This window comes from Ornithodoros turicata, chromosome 2 (assembly GCF_037126465.1).
Source record: "Ornithodoros turicata isolate Travis chromosome 2, ASM3712646v1, whole genome shotgun sequence".
NCBI lineage: Eukaryota > Metazoa > Arthropoda > Arachnida > Ixodida > Argasidae > Ornithodoros > Ornithodoros turicata.
In genome coordinates this window covers 104,009,966-104,033,542 of record NC_088202.1, presented here as the reverse complement: position 1 = coordinate 104,033,542, position 23,577 = coordinate 104,009,966, and the positions used below count along the sequence as shown (strand labels likewise).

General features: G+C 46.6%; 1 protein-coding gene across 2 annotated transcripts in view; it reads right to left on the bottom strand.

Annotated features, from left to right (window-relative positions):
- LOC135385892 (WD repeat-containing protein 37-like) overlaps positions 1–23,577 on the bottom strand; it is a 142,138-nt gene that overhangs the window by 9,939 nt on the left and 108,622 nt on the right. For both annotated transcript variants that reach the window (XM_064615496.1, XM_064615497.1), the window contains exons 4-6: positions 9,706–9,873; positions 3,053–3,241; positions 2,801–2,985 (exon numbers count right to left, since the gene is read on the bottom strand). In XM_064615496.1, the coding sequence (XP_064471566.1) occupies positions 2,801–2,985; positions 3,053–3,241; positions 9,706–9,873 (542 nt within the window). The remainder of the gene's footprint in view (positions 1–2,800; positions 2,986–3,052; positions 3,242–9,705; positions 9,874–23,577) is intronic.

Genomic DNA, 23,577 nt, shown 5'->3' with positions numbered 1-23,577 from the left:
GCAGTTCTGTTCTTTTGCAGTGCAATCCCGTTAATTCAAACTTCCGAATAATTCGAACTTGTGCTCAGGTCTCATCAAAGCTATGTGTATTTGAATGGGGGAAAACGCGCGGTAGTTCAAGATGTGCTCATTCATGGTGTTGTTACTTTGCAGTGCAATACAGTTAATTCGAACTAGCTTAATTCGTACGTCCGGATAATTCGAACGGACGCTTATGCCCCGTCAAAGTTATGTGTATTTGAATGAGGGGAAAACGCCCGGCAGTCTAACATGTGCTTATTCATTGTTTTGCTATTCTTCAGTTTTGTTCTTTTGCAGTGCAATTCCATTAATTCGAAGTACCTTAATTCGAACTTCCAGATAATTCGAACTGACGCTCAGGTCCAGTCAAACTTGTGTGTATTTGAATGACGGGAACAGCCGGTTGTCTAAGACGTGCTTATTCATGGTTTTGTTATTTTGCAGTGCAATCCCATTAATTCGAACTAGCTTAATTCGAACTTCCGGATAATACGAACTGACGCTCAGGTCCTGTCAAAGTTATGTGTATTTGAATGGGGGTAATGCCCAGTAGTCTAAAACGTGCTTATTGATGGTTTCGTTATTTTGCAGTGCAATCCCATTAATTCGAACTAGCTTAATTCGAACTTCCGGATAATACGAACTGACGCTCAGGTCCTGTCAAAGTTATGTGTATTTGAATGGGGGTAATGCCCGGTAGACTAAGACGTGCTTATTCATGGTTTTGTTATTTTGCAGTGCAATATCATTAATTCAAACTAGCTTAATTCGAACTTCCGGATAATACGAACTGACGCTCAGGTCCTGTCAAAGTTATGTGTATTTGAATGGGGGTAATGCCCAGTAGTCTAAGACGTGCTTATTGATGGTTTCGTTATTTTGCAGTGCAATCCCATTAATTCGAACTAGCTTAATTCGAACTTCCGGATAATACGAACTGACGCTCAGGTCCTGTCAAAGTTATGTGTATTTGAATGGGGGTAATGCCCGGTAGTCTAAGACGTGCTTATTCATGGTTTTATTATTTTGCAGTGCAATCCCATTAATTCGAACTAGCTTAATTCGAACTTCCGGATAATACGAACTGACGCTCAGGTCCTGTCAAAGTTATGTGTATTTGAATGGGGGTAATGCCCGGTAGTCTAAGACGTGCTTATTCATGGTTTCGTTATTTTGCAGTGCAATCCCATTAATTCGAACTAGCTTAATTCGAACTTCCGGATAATACGAACTGACGCTCAGGTCCTGTCAAAGTTATGTGTATTTGAATGGGGGTAATGCCCGGTAGTCTAAGACGTGCTTATTCATGGTTTTGTTATTTTGCAGTGCAATCCCATGAATTCAAACTTCCGGATAATACATGATTAAATAAGACGTTTACGACGATAGAGACGAGATTAGATAGACGTCCGGATAATTCGAACTGACGCTTAGGCCCCGTCAAAGTTATGTGTATTCGAATGAGGAGAAAACGCCGGTGTGTTTATTCATTGTTCTGCTATTTTGTAGTTTTGTTCTTTTGCAGTGAAATCCCGTTAATTCGAACTTCCGGATAATAAGAACCAACGCTTAGCGCAACGCTCAACCGTCAAAACTAGATGTATTTGAATGGGGTGAAACGGCCGGTAGTCCGAACGCATGAACGTACGCAAGAGTTTATTAGAACGAGATCGCCCGGTTGCATCCTACTGTCCGCCGACGAGGCGCTGCTGGCGTATCAGTGACACCTTTACTTATCAAGTGTTACGCTCATCTTGATAAGACCACTGCTTATAAAAATCAATACTTATAAAGGCGATACTTGTGCTGAACGACCACCGTAGTGGTGCGTGCAAATGCATCTGCCACGGAATGGTGCTGCTTTCTATTGGGTCAGCAAAACAAGTAAGCTTGGCTGTTTTAAAGGGGTACAGAGGGCTATAAAAAAATCAGATTACGAAGTCTGATGAAAGCGTGTGTGTCAATTTACAGTATAGCATGAAAGGTTTTGATGTCTGCAATTTGTTTCCCAGAAGAAAAAAAAAGAAAAAACTCACATAAACATAGCTCCACGCGTTCACCCTAACTCGCCACTCGGGGTGTAACGAGGGGAAGAAGCATGATGCCATGTCACCGATGACGTTACACAGTCCGCACGTTCTGGTTCGCTGGTCAATGAGCGTCAGCGCCCTGTCCCTTTGCCACGGTAAACCAGTTTTGCCAGTTCCCCCGGAGAATAGACGAATTCAGAAAATTCCAGTTTGCTTAGCACCGCTTTGAATTGTGGGAGCTTACTAATACGAATGAAAAGGGTGCCCTCCAAACCAGCACCACCTATGACTAAAGTTTCAAGCGCATGGAGCAACGCGTCTCTGAGACAGGCGGCGTGGACCAAAAAATGTCGCGTCTTGCCCCATGTCTCATCTCGCCCCACCTTTACCCTATGCGCTGCAGTGCCTTCTGCCCCCCCCCCCCCTTCGGAATGACTCTATTAGTTCGAACTCCGCTTTATTTAAACAATCGTTTGGTCCCCTTCGAGATCCAATTTTCACGATCGCACTGTATCCTAAAGTATTATTTTGATGTAAGCACGCACAATAAGCAGATTATGTAGCACTGTTGCTAGTGTGGTTACGACCCCATTGGCTTGTACCTCTGTTGCACTTCAATTCCTTTGAGGTACCATGTGACTGCACACGAAAGTCAGCTAGGTTTCTCAAATCGTAAAGATACTAGAAAATAACGAGATACTACTAGTAACGAGATAGCAGCACCAAGTGCTAATAAAGACAACACTCACGACAAGCTCCAGAGCAGATGATGCTGAGGTAGCTGCCCTCCACACGTGCGCAGTTTGATCGCCTGAAGCCGTGACAAGCAGGTCCTGTGTTGGATGGAACCTCACAGAGTTGACAGACCCCGAGTGACCGGCGTACTGCAGTACGCACTGTCCAGTCTGGATATCCCATAGCCTAGCTGTGTGATCTAGGAGACAGGCAAAGCAGCGTTCAACAGATTGGTAGGTTTCGTCAATGGTTTTCAGAGGTCGTACCTGCAGAAGCAGTGGCAATAATGGGTAGTCCTGACCGAGAGGTGCTGACCTCCCAGACTCCGTCACGGTGCCCGAAGTAACTAACGGCCAGTTGACAGCCCAAGTTAGATGTCTTGAAACTGGACACGATGCGGCTCGTAGAAGCTTTCAGCTTGTACGTGCTCTTTATCTTTTGAGACAGTTGGCTGGCTGAAAAGTAAAAAAGAAGGAAAAAGAAATGTAATGCTGCTGCAATGAGTGTTCTAGGCACGTGCAAATTAACTGCATTATCACATCGATCTACATGCGAGTAACATTATTTTAATATATTTTAATATATAATTATTTAATATATATTTATTATAATAATAAATGCGACTAGCCGCTGGCAGATACATGGTGAACCAGGTATTTGTCTCCCATTCATCGCATGCACAGCAACCGTCAGTCTCAACTGCAACGCACAAGAGTGTGGCCTGCACAGGCCACGACCACAGTGATTTACCCAGTCCCCACAACACCCCAAAATACACTTATAGACGCTCACCTCCTTATATTTCCTGCGGGACCCCTACAGGGGGCTTTGTTGTTTTAGTTATAGACAGACGTCGGTAAAGGTACATAAACCTCCAATTTTTGTAGCCCACCCTCATGTTTGCGATTCTGGATAAAACCCGACGGGAGCGCCGCGGAGCGTTTGCTTCTAGGTTTGAGACTGGTAGACTGAGTTGATGTACATATACACTGCCTCACGACAGCGACTCGGCACACTCGGTTGGGCTAACGCATTTACAACCACCGGCCGCGCCCCCACCACCCGGATGCCAACGGAGGCCACGGTTGAGTCTGACGACGGCTGTATATTCGGCACAATACGATAACTCACGCATGCAAGTAGCAGCTTTCATGAATGTTACATGCATGTTCTAAAGCTTATATTGCTCGCAGTCCCCGCCTGGACATCAAGACTGACGATTACATCTCATGTTGTCATGTTTTCGTGGGGTGAATGGTTCCCGATTTCAGAATAATAAGTGTCTTCGATTCAGAAAAAAGTGCAGGGCGCGATTGTAAGGCGAGCGACCGGAAGTGTACGTCAGTGCAGCCCCCAGTGCAAGTTGCACCAAAGCTGAATCGAATAGGAGAGTTGGCTCCGTGCAGTCTGCTGCGCGTCGTTAGAAGCGCGCCGTTTGAAGGTTAATTTCGACAATTTTTCAACAATGAGCGACTCTTTGCCCAGCGCCTTTGAGCTCGCGAACTCCAGTAGTGAGGAAGAGGAAGACGAGAGACAACGTCCACCGTGATCGCGGCGTGTAAGGTGTTGTGCGAGTTGCGGTTGGACAGGAACCGAGTGCCACTGTATTATGAGAACGTCGCAGACACAAATGTTGGAAAATATCATTTCCATCGTCGTCGAGCGCAGGCCAAACAGATTTTAACACTCCAGCAACTTCAGCGGTGAATTCCATGATGGAAAACCGTTTGCTTTGGTGACAAAATAGGCAGACGACACACTTCAAGCTTCAAGTACATTCAGAAACCGGATAAGAAATTAACGCGGAAAAGCGAAAACACGGAAGTTCATCACAAGGCTTAAAAAATTAGAATAGGGATACTGAAATTGAAAACAGAACGTGAAGCTACAGTTTTCTTTTCAGTGCTTTTACGCAACCGCCATGTTGTCGTCTGCTACTGAGTTGCACGGAACGCTGCACGGTGGTTAGAGGAGGTGCAACATTTTCCTGCACTCGTGCTGCACTCCTGCGGCACTTTTTTGAATCCAATGAGAAAGTGTAGTGCAAAGGCTGGGCACCTTCGCCGAATTGAACGGCAGAAGTTGCACTACTTGCACCAGTTCAAAAAGTGCAGCCCAATCGAAGACCCAGCGGGCGGGGAAAAAAAAAGTAATACGCCATCAATGCTTATCGTGGTATTTTGTGACAAAGTTGACGCTTTGTCCATCAACCGTTAATCTACCACATGTAGCTAGAACACGTACCTTACCCCACTCGCATAAATCGCAGCGGGTACAAAATAAACGCCCTGGATTACGGCCAAACGCAGTCACAAACCATTTTGTATTCTTGCACAAAGAGAAAGAACCCCTTAAACGAGAAGCGCAAATGAATCTACATGATATTTCGTTGGTAGGGGGGGATACTTTCTGTACACAGTTCACAAAGGGTGGAGTTCTCATTGTGGAATGCCCATTACATAATGGGCCTCTGTAATGACAGGCGTAATCCACTTTGCCTAGAAAAACGACAGCACAAACATGTACCGCTCCTTCCTTCACGCTCCTCTGTAGCCTTGAAGTTAATGTGGACGGAGAAACGGAGTGATTAGCGCAACCACTCGACAATGGGCGGTTAATAAAGCAACGGAGGATGACATACTGACATTATACGTCATCGATGAAGGTCTCGGTTTTTATATCATTGCTTTTTCTGTTGAGCTGTGCACAAGACAAAGCTCATCATTGTATGTATGCGTTTGAAGAAGAGCAGTGCGAACATTTATCTTCTCGAATGAAAACACTGACAGAAGCAGGCCTGTGCATATTCAGCAGTACGCACAAAAGTGTGTAGCAGTACAGAAGATCTACGTGGGCTGCGAGCCTAAACGCTTTTATCTGCACACTTACTGCCTGGGTTCGGTTAAGCAACTTAGGTCGGTTATTACGCGATCCCATATACAGGAAAATGAAAAACAAGAAAAAAAAAGAAAAAGGAATCTTTTCGTTGCCTCTTTCTTCGCTTTCAGTGTGTCGCAAACTACTTTTATTATTACGTTTTCGTGCACCAGTTTTGGCGGCAGCAACGATTAGCGTACCTCCAGCGAATTATTAAGAACCCTTACATCGCCGACAGACTGACTTTCGGTTACGTCCGACCAACACGCCTAATTGCGTTTGCTGACTATGGATACGAAAGAAAAGAGAAAGTGATTTAAACGAGCTATATATAGAACCCACGAAGGCGGTGCGCTGTAAACAGGGCAGGGCGGCAACGGAAGAACAATCCTAATAGAGCCCGAAGCTTAATTATTAGTTAATGATGATGAGAGCGCTTATTACCGTGCAGCGCACTTTTTGGGCGCGATATCGTTCAATCCTGCTCGCTTTTTACGTACCTGAGACATCGCTGTATAGCAGTTTGTCCCTAAATGGGCGTTAGGCTCAGGAACACGGGAGAGAGAGAGAGAGAGTAATAGAGAGCAACCTAATTAGTTGGCTTGGTCGTGTTGGAAATTTGCCTAAAAAGAGGGGGGGGGGAGAGCAGGTACGCAGAATACAGTGATGTTGGCATTCACCATGCACAGGAGTGTCACTGGAAGAACATGTTCCTCATACGAACGGAAATCGTGCTTTCAGACGCGAAGTGTCTGACACACTCTGTGAATGTAGAAAGGGACCGAGTTGCCTCAGGACAGAAGCCGCCGATATTTCGAACAGAGACTGTTCTTCTTCTGGGCCCAGAAGAAGATTTTGATTTGATTTGACTTTACTGGCGCAAGGATATCATGTTGCGCCGAATAATTTTGTTGAGTTACTCCACATTAGGTCCAGTTCAGTCAGGTATTTGCATTATCAGAGACTATGAATTTCCTAAGCCCATTGTCAGATCTGAGACTGTGTATGTTCTCATCATGCTGCAGAGTCCACATCATTGTGACACTGGGTAAGGACAACCCAGCTCGCTACCGGCCGAATGGTGCCAAACGTGTGGGCAGGTCGCAGCGAAGTTAGTATGGGGTGATGTGTAATGTACATAGAAGATGATCTGTATTTAATAAAGTATATGGTTGTGTATGAATATAACATGTCGCAACGAAAAGCATCGGAGCTTTGATGTACCACCAGGCGAGGGAGTCACCAATGTCCCTCTGTTTCATTGTGAAACTTCGGAGGTGCATCTGGCGAGGGGCTCACCGAACCCTCTACCCAGAGGGATTCCGAGGGTGCCCCCGGCAAGGGAGGCACCTATATTCCTCTGTCCTTCTGGACTTCGGGGAACACTCGGGCGAGGGTTTACAGCCCTGCTCCAGCAACCTATGTTGCTAAATAAACTGCAGGAGCTTAATGTCTTTCAAAAAAGCCAACACCGCATTAAAAGCGACCAGTGGTTCATCTCCCACAAGTAACCTCAAGTGGAGCGGAATGCACAAATCGTACAACTTTTTCAAGTGTCTTCGTCTAAGCTGCTGATATGCAGGACATATCAACAGAAGGTGAAGAACTGTGACGACCTCACCGCAGAACTCACAAATGGGTGGGTCTTCTCCTTTAAGCAAGTGTGCATGGGTGAGGTGCGTATGACCAATGCACAGTCTACAGTGGACTACTGTTTCTCTGCGGTCCGCGCTTATGCCGCAATTTCTGTTTATGAGCTCAGGCTTTATCATATAGAGCTTGTTTCCGCTTTGTTCATTCCATCTAGCTTGCCAATCGGAATGTATAACCCTACGTACTACTGTTCGGAAGTCATGCAACAAAATCCTCCGTTCAGTTGGTTCACTATGCAGTGCTCGTGCAGCTTCACGATCTGCAAGTTCATTTCCTTCTGTCCCACTATGGCTTGGGACCCACATGAGTTGGACAGTATGTCCGGTCGTTGAAAGCGCGGATGTCGCGTTTTGGATGTGTCGCGCTAGATAATTGTTTTTTTTTTTTTGTTAATCAGATGTTATAGCCAGGAGTGAGCTCAACGAGTCTGAGTATATAACTGAGTTTTGGATTCCATGCTCTTGAATGTGATCCACAACCATTTTTATTGCGTATAACTCCGCAGTAAGGATACTAGAATGCATATTTAATTTCTGCCGTTTCCTAATTGTATTTCCAACAAAAGCACATGCAACTGCACACATGCCTTTTGTGCCGTCAGTATAGAACTCCTCATGTTTGTCAAACCTCTCTTTGATCTGCAGAAATTCTTGTTTTATTATCAGTGGGTTAATCACCTTCTTGTCGAACTTTCTCAGCATGAGATTACACTGAATCTTTTTCTTCTCCCACGGTGGGGAACTATCCACTACACTAAATAGCGGATTCTGAAAATCACTGAAGTTCAATCTGTGGACTTCCTGTTCTAGACGCATGCTTATTGGTGGGACTGCACTGGCTTTGTTTTCAAAGAGTCGTTTGTGCCTGGTCTCTGTAATACAGTTGTACGCAGGGTTATTTGTTTGGCACCTTATTTTTGCTGCGTATGTGAAGGAGAGAAATACCCAGAAGAAGAACAGTCTCTGTTCGAAATATCGGCGGCCTCTGTCCTGAGGCAACTCCCTTCCTACATCTCTACCGGTTCGCTGGATTTCTACCCATCTCTGTGAATGTAGAGTGAGACAGAAAAGACAGAGTAGCAAACAGAAGGAGTGGATTGTCACCGACGCACAATCATAAGGTAACTGAGTCACCTTTCTTCGTCAACTCACTTGAAAACGACGTCCGCAAGTGGATTTCACACGTGCACTAAAGGTGTTTGCAACGATGTCACGGAGTGTTCTTTGGAAATACATTGCCATCATCATGTTCAACGCCCTCAGAGCACCACGCACCGTGCGCGATACACACTTCGCCCGTTAGCTGTCTCGTGTCTTCAGAATCCTACTGAGTTTGTGAGTCATGTATGTCTAGCAACACCACGCGTCTCACATTGTTTTCTCTCTCTCTCTCTTTCTGTATGTGACCTGGAAGCATCATAAAATTAATTTCTAGTTTTCCGAAGTATGACGTCATAGTCTGGGCAATTTGCCACGAATGTCGATTGGCAGTCTTCCAACGTGGGTCGCAGAGCGGAGATCGGGAACGGCGACATCACCTACTCTTGGAGAATCCGAAACTATGAAGTTTTGCCGGCTGTTTCAATACGAAATAAAATAAATATTTTCAGACCGTAGTGACACTTTAAAGTGACGGTCGCATCCGGGAAACCATCTATGAAACCGATACCACTATGTTCGGCATCGATTGAGAATGTACTTGGCTATCTTTTTCGTCCGAAAAGTGCTTAGATGTTGAATAAACGAATTTTGAAGATCCGCTGCTTCCGCAGCTGCAGAGGCTCCTGCGGCGTGACGTCACTCTCTAAGCGGCGGAGTGAGAGGGCGGCGCCGTCGGCATTTCTTTTCTCAAGGTCACGCGCGAGCGAGTGGCGATGAAACTCTCCAATAAGCATCAAATAATGATGTTGTTGTTGTTTGGTTCTTAGAGAGTGACATTTTCTCGTATTTCCAGAGAGGAAATTCCGGCATACTCTTAACATCCGACGTCGGCTCTTGTCCTGTATTCCATCGAATAATAGTCGAATTATACACACTATTTTGCGTGAGGTTTTCGATACCCTGGTCAGTGGTCCACGAGGAACAAAATGAAGGATGCTATCGTCCCTTTAACAATTCATAGCCAGATTGCGTGTTTGCACTGCATTTGAAACGCATTTGAAACGCAGCCGAAAGTGTCAGCCCATCTTCATTATATTTTATGGGCTGGACACAGTCACTGAATTACTCTCGCTTTTCCTGGAGCATCCATTTACTACGGTTTTCCGAAGCGTTCAAAGGACCATGAAGAGATTCCCAAAAATTTTGAGTTCTCGGTGGAGAATGGTTCTCATAGCTCCAGACCCACCACAGCTTATTGAGTGTTGTTGAGCTGTTTTTATTGATCTCACCGGTGATGGATTCCCGCTTGTGCTTGACTGTGGCCTTTGGTACCTGCGCCACCTTGTCGGACGCCTGGTCTCCATACTCGGCAATCTCGTGCGTGAAGGGTCGCTCTGCAATGGGCAACGCTGCCTCACGTTCCAGCTGTTCGCTCAGGGCCTCGATCTTTTCTTTCACTGAAAAACACAAAAAGAAGTCAAACATGAGCGCTTCTTGTTTTCTCATCGAGATCCTTCAAACGGACAGGCTGGTAACGTCAACTCAGTTTAAGATTACAGCCTTATTCGACTGTAAGTGACGTGCAGATGCCATATGCAAAATTCGTCCACAAGACCGTTGTTTTTTTATGTAAACACGACAAACAAACGGCATCTTCAAATCTGGTTTTGGTATTACGGTAACGTAAGCACGAGCTACCGCATATTACCGGACGTCACAAGGACATGCGACCCATATAAAAGCGATTGGGGAGTGTTTTAATTGAAGGGGTTGGGACACTTTCATACGTGTGGTTCATTACAGCATGGACGCATTGTACTGCATGCCAGAATACTGAGAAAAAAGAATTATTCTTCTACGTGTTGTAGTTAGCGACATACAAGCCCTCGAACACACTCCCGAGAGAAGCGCAGACGTCACAGAGCTCAGAGTTGCGCTCATTCCCATTGGCAGCCGTAAGCACGCTCAAATGACCTGTCGCAGCCGCCTTAATATATGATAGAACGTAATCATCAAGTTTTATGTGGAATCGGCGGCCTGATTATAGACGACCGAAGCCCCTACGTCCTATTATAGATAACTGGCTGTGAATTTAACAAATATTTTGCACGGCAAGTGTCATAAACAAACCACGTGACAGCGTTTCTCCATTTCCTGTTCTCTTACATTTTTTTTGCGTTGGGTTGCGTCAGGACTGCAGCTTTAACGTGCGTAAGAACAATCAGCAGACAGCACACAGTGCGGAAGGCATGTTCAAGCGACGCGTACAATGTCACGAAACTTTTGGCGACAGGTTGTTTATGGAGCTCGCCTGCCACGCGGTGGCATGATACTCAGGAGGCATTGTGCGTCCTGGGTAGACTTCGCGAGGAACTGTGGCGACATTCACCTTAAAGGAGCACGAATGGCAGCTCGAACATACTAGTATATTTTTCTTTTCCTCGTGATATGAACATGCTGCCTTCTGGATCTGTCACGCAAAACATTTCCTTTCGGAACGCACATTTCGTGAGAAAATTAGTTTACAAGAGCGCTCGCAGCGGCGGCGATCTCTCCCCGCTCCTTATTGCGAGTTGTGACGTCAGATCAACGAGCACTTTTATTGGCTGCCGAGAATCGTCTGCTAGGGCGAGGGAGTAGGAGCGAACAGTCAACTGCTCTGTGTCGGACGCGGCAGGGTAGGCGCAAATACAATCGCAAAAAGAAAGAAAGAAAGTAGAAAAGGTGGCGCGCGCCTAACTATTGGGGTGAAGACATGACGTGTACACTGGCAGCAGAGGGAAGCAGCCTTTCTACCACGCGAGGCTGAATGCTACCTCGCGCACCAGGATTGCGCACTGCACCAACGCCTCGTAGGTAGCAGAAGGCCTCTGTCCTACGTCACACAGGGAGGCCTGCTGTTGCAACTGTTGATGCTGCTATGAGGTCAATGAAAGGGCGAACAAGAGAAAAGCTCGAAGCAGCTCGCAAAGCTTACGCAGGCCTCCGTGAGTGACGTAGCGCGTAGACCTTCTGCTGTCTAGGAGGTGTTGGCTGCAGGGATCGGAACCGGTATTTTTTTCGGTCCGGTTCGCGTTCAGGCATATTGGTTCGGTTCGGGTTTAGCTCCGCTGAACCGAAATTATCAGCCTGAACCGGTTCAAGTATATCGGTTCGGTTCGGGTTCGGCTCAGGGAGAACCCCCCCCCCCCTACCCCGCACATACACAGACAAAAAAAACTGTCAGCGGTCGGGGCATTTACAGGGACTGGAACAGTTACTTTTTTCGGCCCCGTTTAACCGGTCCACGGGCAGTAATTTTGCTACATGCAAGCAAGCTTACGCTCACCGTACACGATTGTAAGAGAAAGGCGTGAGATAACCGTTCAGGTGAGCAAAAAAAAAGGTCGGTCAGTAGTACAATTAATTCACCTCTGAACCGATTCCCGAACCGGTAACCGTATCCATTTTTTTTCGGTTCAGTTCCGGTTCGGCTCAGGACAAGCAAAAAAGTCGTTCGGGTTCGGTTCGGTTCGTCAGAAAATAACGTTTTTTTCCGGTTTTCGGTTCGGGTTCAGTTTCGGTTCCGATCCCTGGTTGGCTGTACTCGAACTACTCGTGCTCCTATTCGTAATTTCTCCTCCTCCCTACCATGCTCCTTTAAACTGTCTTAAGAGAACACGAGGAAAACAGTCATGCAGCACATGCCGGGATTAAAACCCGATTCACCTCCCAGTCTTGACGCAGGAGAATGGTATAATCCTGCAACATTTTGGGATCCGCACGCGGACGCGTTGCAAACTGATTCACCGAGACCTGTAGCTTGCATGTGCTGCACTCTATTAATCCCTGTACTTCACACAACCCTCCAGATATCCAGCAGAAGTTCAACATCATTTCTTCTGTCGCATTCCTGTCATGAACGTGCAAGCGCGTACGCACCTCCCCCTGTTGTTTCAACACATGATGGACACAGGAAAAATCCAACTGAGTACCCAAGAAGTCTCACCACATCACTTAGATGTTCTCCGAAAGTACCAACGAACTTCAGCTCTCAATACGTATTCAAGAGCGTGATTTAGACTGCACATCACTCGCGCGTCACATACAAATGACGTCCCATTTATCGAAAGGGGACACAAAAAAAAGAACTGCCCCTATGCAAGTCAATCGTGCCGTTAAAGCGGAACAAAGAAAAAGAAAAATGCGATGTTGTTGCGAGTGGCACGTTGCATTAGAGGGATTGTTTCCAACTGGCCCCGTTCTTTTCATTTCGGAAAACATACGCAGCAGCGGGAACAGTTTTGGGCAAAACGTTTCTCGTATTGCATCTCGTTCAGTATGCAAATAAACGTTCCCTGCCAACTACAAAATTGTAAATACGCTCCAGAAAAGAATCCCTAAACGGAAGTCATGCAGAAATGCGTGCGGAATTACTTTTGTTTGCATTTGACCTAATTTGATCGTCGCAGCGGCTCCCGTTGCATTTATTTCATATTCATCTGCGTGTACTGCTGCTGGCAATACAGCGCAAACATCGGAAGATACTGCGCTCGCGGTGACTGCACGACGGTAACAGAGAGCACATTTCTAATATATCGCAAATGTTGTTCCTATTCGACTTTCGACGATTTCTGCGACACAGCGGAGTCGAGGCTGGGACGACGTCAACTGTCTTACAAAGACTGTCTACAACATATTGACTTTGAAACGCGTTCCTTCAAGACAACACAATGAACCTCTGTACTGGTTTATCTCTGGATTTCCTCCGCGGCTCCTCAACTTTACGCAGAAAACAGCAGTCCACGGACCTTTGCTTTTAACTTTGCGGGTAAACACGGTGAGCTGTGTGTGGCGTCACGTAGCCTTCCGTGACATGGTTTTAACAACTAAGAAAAGGCAGAAACCATGTACGGATCTCATCTATACTTCGATACGTGAACCGACTGAGCTTTCTGTACAACGTTGTGTCGCACGTAGGGAAAGAAAATGAATTACGAAAGTCGAAATATTTCTTTATTGAATCTCAATCAGAAGCACAGACTTGAGTTCGAAGCCACTAATTCCGTTCCTGAAGAGGGGGTCGTCACTTTCAAAATAAAGTTCGTACATGTGGAACGTCAACTTTGCCCAAAACAACGAAATCACATATTCACATGGGGCGTATTGAACGGCTTCCGCTGCGGGGCGTCAGTGTTGTTAAAGAGCATTAAAACGTGGACAATCGAAAACGATATGGGCAGGTGCGCAATTGGCTGAAACGAAATGCAACTTTTCACAAAACTGAACCAGTCGTATGCCGACGTTAAACAAACCGTACAAGACAAGGCTCTGTCGATATATGCGTACCGAACAGCTGCCGACAAAACACAAACATCGCCTACGTTCTTCAAAACATGTAGTGCTCAGAGGGAATCACGCTCGAATGAGGGCTGCAATTCTTGGGAAGTGCTGCGAAGAACGGCAGAAGTGGTCGAACAATGGTTGCGTGTCGCTATCGGTGATAACTGGGTGCAGTGTTAATGTCTTCACAAACCGTTTCGGTACAAGCGCTTTAGTGGAGAAAGGCTCTGAGAGAAACGCAACGATTCGACGGAAACGTGCTCTTCCCTTCACTTATATTATTTATTTTTACTGCGCGGAGCAAGTCATGGAAGAATAAAAAAAAAAAGGAAAAGAAAGAAGCCTTATCTACGCAATGCGCATCGGGGCTAAACTCTTCCTATTTTTCTCCCAAGTCAAACCAAATTAGAACTCGACCAGCCGCTATTACATGTACAGGCTACAGAACATGTCACGTTGAAGTGCGCTATACCAATGAGGATATATAATTCCCGCACATTTTTGGGTACTTGGGTCCTATGGCATGGCGGCATCACAGGTCACAGCAGCTCTGCTCAAGACCTCAGCATTACGAGCTGAAAGGGGCACAATATTGGACATGAGCCAGCAAGAAAGTGTAGTTCATCGCTAGTGCGGGCAACGCGAAAAATAAGCGGGTTCCCGTCGTCGTCCAATTGTTTACATACCTCACCTCCCAGGCACCACAGCCGCAGCATGAAACTGAGCGCAAGATGTAAACACCAGAGACTTACTCCATACTCCACATACTCCACAGTTACCACCATCAGCCCAAGGCCCCACTTTCAACTTTAATGGCCGGCCTTCACGAAGTTTCTGTCCAGGGGCATACGACGTATCAAGCGTGAATAACCCGCATGTTGGAACATCGAGCCCCGGTCCAACACATCCTCCAAGTCATTACAGCACCCGATAGACATTCTTGCGAATATATTTCACGGGCGACCTCTTTCTTTCACCATTCCAGATTGAGCCGGCGGCCAGTGATTAATTAAGCAGAGTCGATACGCTTCCTCGCCTATCCATATCACCGCATCCACACAAGTTCAACATGCTTTCACGCGAGGTATAGAGGCACAGAGTCGAGCACTCGCTCGCAGCGCGACGCTGTACGAATAATTATGAGTGGAAAGGAAAGCAGCCGTCACCAATACGAGCGTTCCGAGACAGTAATGGCGAAAGTGCAGCAGTGTATGAGGCCGTGTCCATGCCGCATAAACGTGTCGCATAAATGAGGCACACGCTCTCCACTATATAGCAACGTCATGCCGTTGAGGCGGTTGAGGGCTCGTGGGAATTTCGTCGTTGGTTTATGAATGCGTTAGCATTAGAAGCCCCGTTTTGAAGAAAAGCCGGCGTCGTAGCGGGGTGACTGTGCTGTCCGTGTACAGCGCAGCACGTGACGGAGCAGAACGAATCAGGCTGCGCTCCGCAAGATGATTGCTCTCCTCCGTCACGCGGAACTCGTCAACTGGAGCCGTCGTCAGTTGCGCCTCGTCTATGGAGGTGTTCAGACGTGTCTCGTGCATTCTCCGAGTGGGTGTATCTCGAAATAAAGTGATCGAAATCCCCGTTGCAAAATTAACTACTGGAAATAAATGTTATCTGACTAGAAAATGCACAGCCGCGCGCAGGAAACTGCCAAAAGCGGACTTGGACTATTCTGGACATGAAAATGAAAACACCGAACTTGGTCTAACCTAATAATAAACTAACCATGAAAGATCAAAGTCACTGAAAAGGTTAGCCAGCTGTAGGATTCGAACCCACATCTTCTGGATTACCGTTCAACATTTGCCGCCTGCGTCGATCACGTCGGATGAATGTGTATGAGTGAGCAAAAATGTAAGAGTGAAAGGAGGATGAGTGAGAGAGAGTGGCTGGTTTGTCCCTTCAGATGACGCACCCTGGAAGTCACTGAGAAGACGTGTTAGCTTAGCTCAATTGGTAGAGTCCTGGACCGGTAATCCAGAAGATGTGGGTTCGAGTCCTACAGCTGGCTAACCTTTTCAGTGACTTTCATCGTTGATTTCTTAGGCAACTTGAGGCCTTGTATGTGATTGTCCCTTCTATGTTGTTCAAGCCTCAGAACGTCAGTTCTCTCATGATAAACTAACCAACATGCTGTTCCGTCGTGTCCGCCCTGCTAAGCCTAACGGACGAGAAAACGTGGCTTTCGTTCGTTAAAACGACTTGGACAGACACCAAAAACCCGTGAATTTGAATGGTTAAGTAGTACTGTGTTTTTAAACACGGCATATCATCTAAAGGAGCATTCTCGTTGATTTTCGTAGTTTCGTTTCTGTAAATATCACCCATGCACTGTCATTAATCTTTCTTTATTTTCGAAACGTGAATATCGATATCTGGGATTTCGCAACTGGGAATATCGAAGACCTCCCCTCCGGGAGCTTCGCGAGCGGCTGAGTTTGTGTCTCATGTCGTGTGGCACTTTAACCTGCAACGTTCTCCAATGGATCGTGGACCCTAGTCAAAATACTAGACAAAGTATATATTTAAAAAACAAGCATAAGAGGAGCAATTAGAAGCAAGACGAACGTCTAATGCTGACGAATGTCTAATTGGCATCGCATTAATTACATTATTCGCCCTCAATTTTTTTGCATGTGTAACTTCTCGGCTTCTCTCTTCTTTCTCCACAGCGGTTACGGACGCACCTACGCGGCTGTCGACGCTGGTGGGCCCTAGAAAGCTCTCTAGTGGGCCCTAGAAAGCTTTAAGACCATGGGTGGCGGCGGTTATATGGCATGTCAACATATACAGACTTCACACGAGTGTTTCTCGTCGGTCACTAACGGTACCGTGTGCAGTAGGCTGCGGAAGACGCTGCGGAAGTGATGTATTGCCACGAGAACGTCTAATTAATAAGGCGGGGTTTTCGTCGTGAGAAAACTGTGAAGATAGGCGACACCACGTTGGTTGGTCCATTCGCCTACCTCAGGGTCTTTTAACGTGCCAGAGACCTCAACAGCACACAGTACCCCGTATTTGACGTCCCCAGCAGAGGACAACGTGTCTCAGCAACCTGTGCCAAGCCACTGGTGCCTCAGTAAGAGGGTATATCATGAAAAAGAGTTTCCTATACCCTCGAGGTACCTGGCAAAATGGAACATCGACGATCGCTTACTCCTTGGGGATCACCTGTTTCTTTAACCGTTCTTAATTGCGCGCAGACAGATCAATGCAGGAAACACTGAAAGGGAGGAATGATTCTTTACGAGAGGAACGTGTGCGGTGTCCGTATACTGCCATCTTTGGCAGCTGCACGCGATCGGCCGGCCACAAATCGATCCCAAAACAGAGCCAAAATCAATGGAAGACAAAACGGATTTTTCTCTCTGCAAAGCCCCATTAATATCGCGCAGCGTCGTATTAATTGAAAAGAAATGCTCCCAGTTGCGTACCAATCGATGAAAGGTGGTGCGTGAGCCCGGCGGTGTAAGAAACTCCCCAAAAAGCAGACGTCGAGCTTGATAGCGAATAGAAGGGAGAACACGTCCGTTTGTGATAATGCCTCTCGAACAAGCAGCCAAAAAGTAGCCACGTAGCAAACGAAAATATTTAGCAGCTGGAAGTAGTCATTTTGGCAAAAAGGTTTGTGAGCACAAAAATAAAAGCGACCGGTTAGAAACTTAGCTGTAATTGCTTGATTTAGCTATAAATCCGTTCATTTTCTCTCTTTTTCTTTCTTTCTTTCCTGGAATAGCAAGCCGCCGTAGCGCGGGCTAACCTTTCCCTCCTATTTTTTTATATAATAAACATATCCCCACCCCCCGTTCATCGCGTGGGATGTTTCGATAGACATGATTCAGTTTGCTTCAAGTCAAGTGGAACTCCACCATCAAACCTCGACCGTTGCTTCAATAAAGCAAAACTTAATTTAAATTCGGTTCACTGTAGCGAATAGTCCGTTATAACCGGGGCTGTTGAAAACGAAGTTCATCGTATTAATAATGTAGGTTGATCAAACGTAGTATGTGGGATTACGTTATATCCGGATGTCCGCAATAACCGGGGCCGTTCTGACAAGCGGGCACTGTACCTCGAAGCGTGGCTGCGCATAGCAATAAAAAAAGTTGAGAGAGGCAGAGACAAAAAAAAAAATTGAAAAACGCAAAAACACCCTTTTACAGCTGAAAGCTTCCAATGTTCTGGCAGACTGACACCGCAAGGTCATCCATTGTAGCCTCACGTGAATTTGCACCGCCGCAATGCATATTAAACGGGCCGTCATTCATCTTGTATCTACACAGGGAAGAAAGGAGAAGCCGGTCGTCGTCAGCCGACAGAATGCCCTGTTCCAGAGTTCCAGTAAGAGCCCTATTGACGGCGTGGAAGAGAGGGGAGGACGAGCAAAATGGAAAAATCAACGTATCGTGCATGTACGGCAGTGAAAAGGGTGGTATCGATCACGCGCTGCTTCCATTTCCCTTCTGAAGAATGGAGCGAAAAAGGTAATGCACCACCGAAGGATTCCTGAACGCAGAAAGGAAACAGGCAACAATGACCAGCTCATATAATAACACAGTTTTTTCAGTGTTAGCACCGCGAAGCAACTGCGATTATGAGCGGCGTACATACGTGGACAGATGGAGAGAGGACAGCAGGAAGGTGTGAGGGACAGGGGGGGGGATAGTATGCGTCCTGGGCCGATTTCAGGGGGAAACGTGTATCGACATTCGTCTGCAAAGTCTGCCGGAAACCCCTTGGAAAACTCCAGACAGCACCAGCCGGTGCAGGGATTCGAACCCGCGTCACCTCCCAGTTTCTGCGTGGAAAGCGTTCACCCTAACCACTATGCCACGGGAGCTGGTAATAACAGTGGTTTGTTGCCGCCAAGGGATACCAGTTGAAAATAAACGAGCCGCGCACAGCAGTATAATTGGGAAAGTAAGTTATCCAAGACAAGACTATCCAATAGCTTCGGCAGGTTTGAACAAGATGAACATGAAAATATTTTTTTTTTTAAATTAAAGGACACCGTTCGATCACCTACACATATCGCCCCCATAAGGACCAGGGGGCAATTTTTGGGCAGGAACACGCAGGGAGAGAGAAAGAGAGAGAGATGAGCCGGACGAAACACTCGGATGCCCCAGCTGTACTTTCCATCCGTCAAAGAGAACCACCCAGCAAGATTCGTCCCACGCAGGGCATTGGCTAACCGCACAGTACACATGCGACGCACGCCTCCTCGCATCCCACAAACAAACAATCAGACAAAATGCGGGCACACGCTGAGTAGTGGAAAAACGACTTGAAGACTAGGTTCTAAACATCTTTCAATTAGTTGATATAATACTGAACATCGCAGGTCGCGCACGACTCTTCACAAGATGTCCGAAACACATGTTGGTCGGTCGTGCGGTTCGTCCTTGTCAGTGACGGCACCAGAAACGTTGCAGGCAGCCGAGCTCTCCTCATGGAGCGATGTAGATGAGGAACGGAGCCCCGATGTAGACGTCTAACTTGTTGGTCCACGCTCTGACACCAAAAAGAAACTGTTGTCAACAAAGAGAAAGAGTGCGCTATTCTTCTCGAGTGATCAACACTACACGCCTGCTTTCGTGGAAATTGGAGCCTTGTTGATGATGCAAAACGCCGTCTCGTCTGGCAGCAGCCGATCTCTTTCTTTCCAGTCAGGTCAGATTACACAGTTTCAGGGCTATTTAGGCTCTCTAGCATTGATGAGTTCATCTCACACAGGGACCGTCCGATAGGTGATTTACAGCTCCCGTTGATTGTCTTATTACAGCTGTGCAGTGTGCGAGAATACCAGAAAACTAGTCCATTACATTTACACATTACGTTACATTTTTCACAGACCGTCCATGAAAAGAGATTTTATGCGACACAGAAACAGGTTTTTAAGAAAATGTTATGTTTCACGACACAGTACCAGACACTGCTAAGGCAGCATATAGGGCCGAACATAAGGCACCCCCCTGGAAGTAAAAAGAAAAAGAAAAAAAATCAGATCTAACAAGAACGACGACCAATTTGATCTCCTGCTGCTCAAGGAACAAGAAAAGGAAGGTGAGACGTCCAATGTAAATTATAATTTAAACGCAGATGTTGTGCACGGTCAGGTATATGGTCACGCTTCAAGGGTCCGAGAAGCAAAATTTATCACCTCGGAAAACCAACCACGAATTAACTCTCGCTTCGTACGTTTTTCATGAGGTCTTCTTCGATCTTCTTAACGAAGGATATCATACCTATACTGTCTTCAAAATGCCGCTGAGGTGCAGTGAAAGAGCACGTGCTAACCGACTCCAACGTTACGCCACACCGAGCGACTGTAGTCGATGTAAGGCGCCATCACGGTCACCCTTAAATCTATTGTGCTCAGCAGCTTAATATTCCGTCCGTCGAACATCAATACAGAGTCAGCCCTATTAATTGAGACACACAGCCAAAGAAAGAGAAACAAGTACATCTGCCTTTGCTCTGACAATCCCAGACGCGCTTCCTTTTCAGCGTCTCTTCGGTTGTCTCGCTCAATACGCCAAGCCACCGATCGCAAGCCAACTAAATCGGGCAATTCGCTGCAGGTTTGCTTATTGAAGCGCGTTCGGAGACGTCCGCCCGCCGAGCGCCCTGACTGACTGCTCAGTATGTATTGCTGGCTCGCATCCTTGCCTAACAAACCGGTTGCAAGTTCAGTGGCCCTTCAAAGTGGAATCACTTTGCCAAACATGCCCTTCCGTTTGAGGCTACTGACGTGAGAACGGTCAACATAAAAAGCGTTGCAGTGTCATTCGTAGACGCTCCTATATACACTTCAAAGCTGCTGACATCAAGTGCGCGCACCCGCTGTGTATCAGTCGTTCACACAGATGTGTGATGCTTGTCCGATGGAAACTTCCCCTTGGTCAAGGTCACGCCTCCACAACGCTGGGAGGGATAACATACGGCCCCCTCTATTCCATTAAAGGGCCTCTGGGCCGTTCTTTCGTTTTAGGAGGTGACCGACCACGGACTACGCCTGCGAGTATATGTGTGTGAAAAGGTCACTGAATTTTGATACGAGCACTGACATCTGAGATGTACACATATACTGCATGTGTACAAATGATGATGATGATGATGATGATGATGATGATGTGGGACTTGTCCACCATGAAGGTTGACCTCTGCCACACTGCGTCCTCAAGCATTCGTGAGACCATTATGATAAACTCGCAGTTTGTTTGTTACAGAGAGTTCAGTCTTGAAGCCAGTCGTCGTCAAGAAGTTTGAGAAGGCGGAGCGGTGACCGGGCAGGTTTCTTTTTTTTTTTAAGTTGCGTGCTAGCGCCGCGATGCAACTGTGGCTATGAGCGGCGTACAGACGTGGACAGATGGCGAGAGGACAGCACCAAGGAGTGGGGGACAGGGGGGTTAGTATGCGTCCTAGGCCGCGTGACCGTGCAGGTGATGCGCGGCGTCGAACCATGGCCCGCGAGTTTCGCAGAGCGGGGTGATGAATTTGTTGAACATTGCTCCTCAGTACCTCGCACTCGGCTGATAGCGACGACAAACCATGAGCATGAACATGTGACGCAAGTCGCCCGACGTGCAAAGCGGCACATGTTTGAAATATCGCCGTCTCCGGATCTGAAACTTCCGTTTCCAGTTACTTTCACCAAATGGCTAGACTTTTCAGTTTCGATTCTGCCAGTATAGGTAAAGCCAAAATGGAAGATCGGTTAAATATGATGCGATAGGTTGGCTCGACTCTTTATCGTCATTACTATGGAAATGTCCACATGGCCCGGCATCCACTGGTACGCAATGCGATGGGCTTTCTCGTAAAAAAACCTCAAATGAGCTACAGAATGTCATTAACTACTGGGGCCAAAGGATTTGCCCGTACATTATCCAAACATATCAAACATCCGTGAAGAACACTTGGGTTCCCGCAGCTAGAATACCACGGATTGGGGCGTCCTCAAGTTTCCGCATAGCGGTCACTCACGTCGGCCACAGTGACCCGCTTTGGATGCTGCAGAAACGTCCAAGACCGAGCAGTGTAGATGATGTTGCTCTGAAGATGAGCACATTGGACTTCGGCTGTTGAATTGAGGTGCCACGCTTTCCCACTTGCGTGCGGGGCGAGAAAGCTAAAGAACAACGAGCTGAGATCGCGGAAGAGTGAAGTATCGCAAAAACAACTGAAACGGGACTCCAGACTGATTTTCGGGTTTGAGTTGTATTCGACTGGACGTTACCGTGTTGATGTCAACAGAGCGTCGTAGAAGAAGAAAAACAAACGGCATGCTCAACATCCGGTTTCAGTTTCACGTGTGGTGCACCTACTCTCGGCTACTTAGCTCTACATGTAGGTTTTGCGAGGGTTCTGGCGTCACGCCCATATCACGCAAAGGAGACGTCTCTTGCTACTCGGTGATCGTGTGTGAGAATGCTTGCAATCCACGTCCACAGGAGCGCTGAAATTTAGCTGAAACTGGAAGTTAGCGACAATGACGTGACGACAGCGAAAACGCTGGCTATGAAACTCAATTATAAATAACTGGCTGCGAATTTAATTGAAATATTTTGCACTGCGACTCCGAACATCATAGCAACTAGGGATGTGCCAACCGAATCCGCGAATCTTAGGCAGGGATTCGAGATTCGGGAATCCGATTCACATTGCCCAAAACGGCGAGTCCGCCGAAAGCCTGATTGGTCGGCGGATGTTTTCTTGTTTGTTTGTTTACATTGCTCTGGACTGGAAAAGTCCAGACAGGAGCTCTTACATTACAAGTTTAAAAGTAGCATGGTATTGCTTTCGATTGTTGCTTAGGTTTATGGAAGCAATTCAGACTCGAGAATTTATGTATTTCCTGTAGTCGATGAACAACATTTTAAATAGGTAAATTACACTTATGAAGAAGTATATGGGTATGATTTCTCCTGAAAGTGAACTATTATTTAATTTCTTTTTCATTAAACAAATATATCATATTCTGCTTCAAAATACTTTTCAGTAGAAGTGTCTTTTCTTCTGGCTTTCCAAACTCGTTTTCTAAGAAGAGATTCGTAAGATTCGTTGATTCGCGGAACCTTCCTTGAATTCGGATTCGGATTCGGATTTGCAAAATTCTGGATTCTTCCCATCTCTAATAACAACGGACGTGACAGCGTCTATTTAGCTTCGGTTTAGGTCCAAAATGTGTTATCTTGCTCGTATCTCATCGTTTCTCTCATGAGTAGCCGAAGCTACTGTTTGGCGTCCTTTCATAATCTACTGCTGCGCTTCAGAAGTGGCCTCAGTTTTGGTGACTTGGGGTTGGCGGTTGCGAGTTCGCGCGTTTGCGTAAACGTACGTGCCCCAGAAAAACGCGTGTCAATTTGCTTTCTACGACTTGTGGTATTGTAGGCTTTCCACTGTCGACACACACGTGTCCATATCGGGCTTTATCCAGGAAAGAAGAGTCCTTATAGACGGATCGACATTCTGCTGCTCCTATGTACAGAATGCATGGACTTACCAGTGGCATTGCCCACACAGCACCATGGTAGCAATTCTGTCATCCTATCCAAAGCGCGCTCAGTGGTGGAACGATCGTCGCTTCGAACACAAAGACTGTTTCGGAATAGAGCGCAGTGTATATTCGCATGTTTAGTGCATCGCGCAGGACGCGTGCACGCATCACAGGAATGACTATCGAACCGCGCGAAAACACAAAAGGCGTCATATGGCTAAATATAAAGGGAACGTAAGTATTCACTCGCAAAGCCCACAACACGTAAAACGGGTCACGTCCACGTGTCACGCCGTTAACGGCAAACAGCACAAAGGAGAGGTAAAAT